Source organism: Capsicum annuum, chromosome 7 (assembly GCF_002878395.1).
Source record: "Capsicum annuum cultivar UCD-10X-F1 chromosome 7, UCD10Xv1.1, whole genome shotgun sequence".
NCBI lineage: Eukaryota > Viridiplantae > Streptophyta > Magnoliopsida > Solanales > Solanaceae > Capsicum > Capsicum annuum.
This window is the reverse complement of record NC_061117.1, coordinates 2,696,381-2,703,650: the sequence shown is the minus strand read 5'-3', so window position 1 is coordinate 2,703,650 and position 7,270 is coordinate 2,696,381. Positions and strand designations below refer to the sequence as shown.

The 7,270-nt window shown below is 34.0% G+C and overlaps 1 protein-coding gene across 1 annotated transcript; it reads left to right on the top strand.

The window, feature by feature from the left end:
• Positions 1 to 2,315: 2,315 nt before the first annotated feature.
• LOC124899988 lies at positions 2,316 to 3,435 on the top strand. The gene is made up of 3 exons (XM_047415093.1): positions 2,316 to 2,469; positions 2,536 to 2,862; positions 3,014 to 3,435. Exons 2-3 carry the CDS (start codon positions 2,623 to 2,625, stop codon positions 3,347 to 3,349), a joined length of 576 nt encoding a protein of 191 aa, XP_047271049.1. The 5' UTR covers positions 2,316 to 2,469; positions 2,536 to 2,622; the 3' UTR covers positions 3,350 to 3,435.
• Positions 3,436 to 7,270: the final 3,835 nt, after the last annotated feature.

Sequence of the window (7,270 nt, the reverse complement as noted above, 5' to 3'; positions counted from 1 at the left end):
AGTTTCATGTGTTGGTCTGAAATATGATTTGTTGCATACAATAACACATGTATGCATTAGACCAATAAATTACGATTATTTCTTCTCCTCAATTGGTTCAAGGTCATGAACCAACTATTCCATCTAATAGTTTTGATGTGCGGTATACGATTAATGAATATGCCATGATGCACAAAGATGGATTCCTCAAAGAAGATAGAAGATGTATGTTAGTTTTCCTAACATAACGGAGAGATTATTAGCAGCTATGAAATGTTAGAATTATCACCAGATCCTCATTCAAAAGATAATTCAAGTCAAATGTCGAAAGCATTTCATATTTAAACTGAAAGTGCTCCTATTTTGTGTCCATGAAGGACAAAATCTACGCATGCGTGAAGCGTGATAGACCAAGCGGTTCCAAATGAAATAATCCTTGAAAAAGATAAGGAGCAAATAATCATAATAAGAAGGCAATGTGCTCTTGAAGAGCCTACGACATAACACTTCATGAAACCTTATGAGAAGTTCAGGTGCCTGAAATAATGAAGTGATGAGACCTCAAAATGTTATGTCACATTGCGAACCGATACAAAATGAGAAACCGTTGACAATATCTTTGATGCAATATTGATGCAATATTGCGAAAGATTATGAGGATTCGAACTCTATGTTTATTTAAGCATGCTGACGTAGAAACATTTATCACGTGACATGAAAGGATGCATCTTGGTAAGCATAAAACTTATTTGATTTGCAATCCAAATACTTGATGATGTCACACGTGAAATGCCGAATATTGTCAATTGACAAAAGTTATATGAAACTTTGTAAGGATTCAAAATTTTTGAAGCATATAAAAGTTTCTGGTAAACTTATTTATAATCCTTATATTGCGTAAGCTTATAGCTTGAAAATCATTGGAGCTCTTGGAGAGTTTTCAAAGCAATAGATTATTTGCTGAAATTCGAAATATATCGAATTGGATTGGTTATGAAGTATCATATCTTAGTGCAATTAATGCACTCATGTACCTTGCAAATACTACAAGTCCTATAGCCTTTTCGATTAATATGTTAGCAAGGTATATTTCTAATCCTACTAGGAGACATCGAAATGAGATAGGATACATGAGCTTAGTTTATTCTAAAAATTGCAGTCCCGATCTTATTGGTCATGTTGATACTGGGTACTCATCTAACTCGTATAAATCTCCATCTCAAACATGCAATATGTTCACATATGGGGTTACTGCCATATCTTGGAGATATACAAAGCAATCTATCATAGCCACCTCACCGAACCATGCGAGATTATAGTTATTCGTGAAGCAAACCGACAGTGTGTAGTTAAGGTCCACGATACATCTCATTCCTGAAAAATATGGTTTGAAATGTGATAAAGTGCCCATATTTTTTATGAAGAAAATGCATCATACATAGCACAACTTAATGGAGGATTCATAAAAGGAGATAGAATGAAGCATATTTTGTCAAAACTTTTTTATACACGTGCTCTCCAAAAGAATGATGATATTAACATGCAACATATTCGTTCAAGTGACAAGGTAGCTGATTTATTCACCAAGTCTTCTTCCACTGCAACTTTCAAGAAGATCGGGATGTAAAGGTTCAAGGATGTTCTCCACAGGGGAGTTAATACGCGTTGTACTCTTTTTTCCTTACGAGGTTTTTGTCACAATAGGTTTTCCTTGTAAGGTTTTTAATGAGGCAAGCGACATGCGTATTATTAGAGATGTGTACTCTTTTTCCTTAAGTAGATTTTTTTTCCACTAAATTTTTTCTAGTAAAATTTTAACGAGGCACATTATCTACAAATTAGACATTCAAGGTGGAGTGTTATAAATGTATTTACATATAGTGAACGTCTATCAAAATCTACTTTAACATCTATTAGGATTTATCAAGATGTACTTTGATATCTATTAGGATTTGAAGCATCCGTCTTTTACTAAGACTAGGAATAAATTTTTCCTATAAATACAAGGTTTCCTTCATTGTAATACACATGTCAAGAAATCTGAGAAATAACAATTACTGTCTCCTCTCTCTGCTCTCTCTCTATTTATTTATTTTTCTTGTGTGTTCTTTACTATTTTATAACACTTCTTTCTTCTTTCATTAGTTTAAATTTTATACCTTTTATATTTTTCAATCTTTAATATTTTTTGAACTGAAATTAAGATCATAAAATTCATATTAAATTTTTTGGGGCCTCAAAATTTTGGTGGTCTAAAATAAACGTTTTACTAGCATTACCTCTGTATATCATGGATCCAAAATATAGGTTGGATAAAAAAACATTAAAGAGTAAGTCAGTTTTTTTTCGGTAGAATTTTTTTAAGACTCTGTTATATATTTCTGACTTGTTTTTGCTTTATAATCAGGTTTGTTGTGTGTGCACCTGCATTTGCTATAGATAAGCAAGCTCTTGATGGATACCGCTGGGAGAAGCGTCCTACGTTTGCTAGTGAGAATTTCATTTTATTTCAGCTATGTTGTGTAATAGTTGATAAATACGATATTTGCAATGCAGGAGTAAATGCTGCACATCAGACTTGTTATGTGAATCAGGCAACGCAAGATGGCAACAGTCAGCCCATAATAGATCAGGCAGGGGCAGATGAAGATGGCAACACTATGGATCTGGCAGGGGCGGATGAAGAAGAAGATGACAACAGTATGGATCAGACAGGGGCGGATGAAGAAGAGAGTGTACCTTCCAAAAGTCTTACCAAAACCGTTAGCAGTACAATGGATCAAGAGAATTTACCTGGCAACAGTCAGCCCCGTTCAGGCAGGGAATGAAGATAGCAGTACAATGGACAGGCAGGGAATCAAGAAAAACAGACAGCCCGTTCAGGTAGAGAATGAAGAGAATAGACAGCCTCGTACTAATCGTAAACGTAGACGTAAAACGAATGAAGAAGCTTCTGTTTGCAGACGTAATCATGTTAAATATTTACTCCTAATAGCTAACATTTTAGTGTTCATCTGACCACCATTCATTTAAGGTGGCTCCGCCCATGGCTGATCGTCATCAGTCTGCCAATGCCAATCAAAATGGAGAGCGACTCTCTGATCGTCTATCTTCTTATCGTCCACCTTCTGTTGTTGATGATCATCGGCAGGGCACTCGTAGCCACCGTAATCGAAATCCCCCACCTCCTGCAAGGCGCTGTTGCAAAGGTTGTAAGTGCCAGGATGCAAGCTGCAAGTGTTCGAAATTCTCTCTTCCGACTGCTCGAGTATGTATAGTTTTTGCCCCTTGTATTTTTTCTATTTTTTTGAACATATGTATTGTTTATTTTTCTAACTATTGGTCTATTGTTAATTTTTCTAACTATTGATCTTTTTATGCAGCAGCGAGCTAGGAGTTTATGAGATCTTTAATTGATGTGGTTCCACATTCAGAGCCAATTTATTTAGATGGATACTCTTGCCTTGTGCGAGATATTCTTCCATCTTTAGAGATCTTTTGTATCCCTGCAAATTGCTAATTATTAATTTGTCATTATTAAAATATATTACGTTAATATGGAAAGCTAACGAAAAATGTTTCTCAGAATAAATTTTTACTTGTCTACCTAGCAAACACTAGAAATATTTTCTCCTTCGTACCAAACAAACCATGCAAAACTAAATTTCAAGTAACAGCCTAAGTCACAACTCATCTGCTGATTAACATCTATCTGCAAAAGATTTATTTTATTGCTTCGTTATAATCTTCGATATGAATGTTTAATTGAGAAAATCCATTATTTTCAATTTGAAAATGCTTTCTCTGTGCTACTTTGACAGACATTGGATGTGTGCTGTTCATTTGGTTTGCAAAAGAGAAATTTGGGCTAGGTAATTTTAGCGAAATTGGGCTGGATAACTACTCTTGGAAATTGGAGAAATATAATAAAACATATATAACAGAAAAAAGTATAAATAACATAAATACCAACCTTTTAAAAGTAATTACACTCTCTCTTACTTTTTAAATTACTTTACTCTCTCTATTAATATACATAACATAGACGACATATACATAGCATTCTGTGTATGTATGTGGGATTTTTGTAATATGTTTAGGGAGTTGGGGTTTTTTGTAATATTGAAAACATAAGTTGTGTATTTATATAATTTTTAGTAAAAATAATGCAAACAACATAAATTTCAATAGTTTCGAGCTTAATTATAGAAAATCTCGATTTTGAGTTTATCGAGATACATAATTAGCTCTCATTACATTTTTTTTTATTGCGGGTCTATCGAAATACATAATACATCCAACGAAGAAATATTTTTTCTTTGTAAACATTCATAATTAGCTTTGGATATGTTTTTTTTTTTTTTAATTTGTCAAGATATATAATTTCCATTTTTAATGTATATTTTTCGTTATATTTCTCCAATTTCAAAGTGTAGTTATCCAGCCCAATTCGTAGCCCAAGTTTCTCTTTTGCAAACCAAATGAACAACCCATATCCAGATCAATTACTCCTTCTCGGCCCAAAACCTCAGCCCGCCGTTCTTCTCCTTTGACTGTCTTCGCGGTTGTTTGGTTCGTAGCTTAAACTATCCTGAGAATATATCATGACATTATAATATTTGGACTAATTTATAGCATATGAGAGTTGATATAAAATAATCTCATATTGAATTGGATAAGATGTGATATTCCAAGACTAAGTTTGATATTAGAATTATACATCAACCAAACATGCTATAAGTTTAGTACCATTATACTGCGTACCAAACACCCTCATGTGTCCTATTTATTTATTTAAAGAATTTAGGGTTTAAGTTAGTGGTCTCCTTGCCCTCTATTCTACTTGTGTTCATCTCATCATCCTTAGATTTCGGTGGAGAATTGACCATTCAATCTTGTGAATTAATCAAGACCGAAATTGAATATTAAGCATCCAATGTCTGTCAAAGTAGCAAAGAGAAAACATATATACACAAATTGAATATAATGGATTTTCTCAGTCAAACCAAATGGACAAGCACACATGCCCTAACATAATTCACATTCATGAACAAATAATTGTGGAAATCCTCAACACGTTAACCTTGCGGTCTCTTCTTCGGTTCTAATGTGTTTCAAAATATTGGGTGACATTAATATCAGACGCGAAAGGTGCGTTACACAAGATGGTCTCTTGTTAAAGTTTAACTTCTATTCTTCAACTTTTGATGATGTACTACAACTCGATTCCCCTCAATATAGGTTTCCAGATGGTGATGTGCTACTATATTCAAAGGGGAAATTATGACCTCAATGTGTAGTAACTTGGACTTTCACATTTCAGACATCCAAAGGAAAATTTGGATTTTGGCCTCGACGTGATAAGAAAGGAATCGTTTATAGAGAAAACTTGATTTCTCTAAAATTAATTATGTAATGTTTGTTTGAGTTGAGTTTCTATTAGAAACAAGCTTTCTACCTTACAAGATAAGGATAAAATTTTCGTATACATTATGCTCTCAACAAAGGCGGACCCACATGGAAGTTTGGGGGTGCAATGCACCCGCTAGCTTTGGAAAAAATTATGCACCCGTATGAACAAAGGTGCATCACAGCCACGTTGGCTGTAAGAGTTTCTTCCAGGCTTGAGTTTGAGTCTGGCTAATATCATTTTACATATTATTTGACTTATATATTGGTATTTTCGTTACCACCGATTGCGGTATCGGTAACTGGTCCGATATGGTATTATTCCTTAATCATCTTTGAAAAAAAAATTGACACATATGTTAAAATGTTGGTGCACCCGCAAGTGTTAAATCCAGATTGTCTCTGCCTCTTTGTACCCCACTTGTGGATTACTATGGGCATGTTGTTGTTTTGTATATAAGCAGCGTTAAATCCTGACTTTGCTTTTGAGAAAGGAATCCAAGGTCTAGTAAGGTTATTAGGTACCAACCTATTAACAGGCGAAAGGCCGAAAGAACTATATTTTATCGGTTGTATCTTCTTTTAGTTAAAAAGGCTAAGGTCCAAGGGGCTACCGCAAGAAGTAAGCTTCACCTGTAACAAAGCACCTAAGATCGACTTGCTAATTCGTCATATCTTTTGAAAAAGGGAGCTGGATGCTTACCTTATTATTATGAAATGAAAAGGAGAAAGAGCTTTTTTTATAGATGTTGAGGTATCGTTCATAGAGAAAGCTTGATTTCTTCAGAATTAGTTATCTACTACTAGGGAACTTGGTCGCGTGAATCATTGAAATAATTGTTGAAGAATCGATCTTTTCCCTTTAATAATCAATTATATAGTTACCTTGATTAGAGGTTTTTAATTTGTGCTTTAGGTATAGAGAAAACTATGTTGGAAGAGCCATCACCAGAATAGATTATGCAGCGCGCGATTCGAATTAGTTGGACTCCAATACAAACATCGAATACAATGCGATATGTTTTTACTAGAGCCCCCGAAAAACACTATTGAGAAGAATATGCTTAGCCCCTCTTCATTCTCTACAGGATTTAAAAAATTTAAATTTCAGAACTTGTAATATATTAAAAATTACAGGTCTTACTATTTTCTAAAAATTTATAAAGTCAAATTATATATATTTTCTTCAACCATATTTATTGCTTATTTTTCATAAAAATTGATTTGATCCAACAAATTCTTGAGGGATATTTTTTACACACAACATATTGGGTCATAGCAAAGTTCATTTTCCCCCTAGTTTAGAATGAAAAGTTGAAACACTATATAACCAAACAATTTTATTTTTTTTTAAATGATTTGATCCACCCTTTTTTTTTTAAGGTGTTCTAATTTTACTAGAAAAATTGATTTTTGAGTTTGTTTAATAAGTTTCAAGTTTCAGAAATGATCAAAGTCAAACTACAACATAAAAAAATTATTTTTCCATAGAATGGGAATTCCAACTATTGTAAGTTTGGGTTTGTTTTAACAGTTCACTTCTACCTAAGATGGTAATATTTTAACAATTTGTGTTGTCAAAGGCGCCCTTAGAGCACGCTTAAAGTCTTGAAGCGAGGCTCAAAACGTGTTGACCATACAAACATGATATATAGGAGAAAGATGAGGTCCAAACTGGGAAGCGTTGCACCCCTTGAAATGAGTGCATGTACGTCACACCTCCTACGGTTGTTGCCAAAGCTCCGAGTGAACCCGAAATAGGCCATGGACTTAGATTCTACAATGATAAGAATTCCTCTGAGATTCAATCATAAATCACTTTGCCTGGCCAATTCATGTTGTACGATATTATAGACGATATCGGAAGATGAAACTGCGTGAT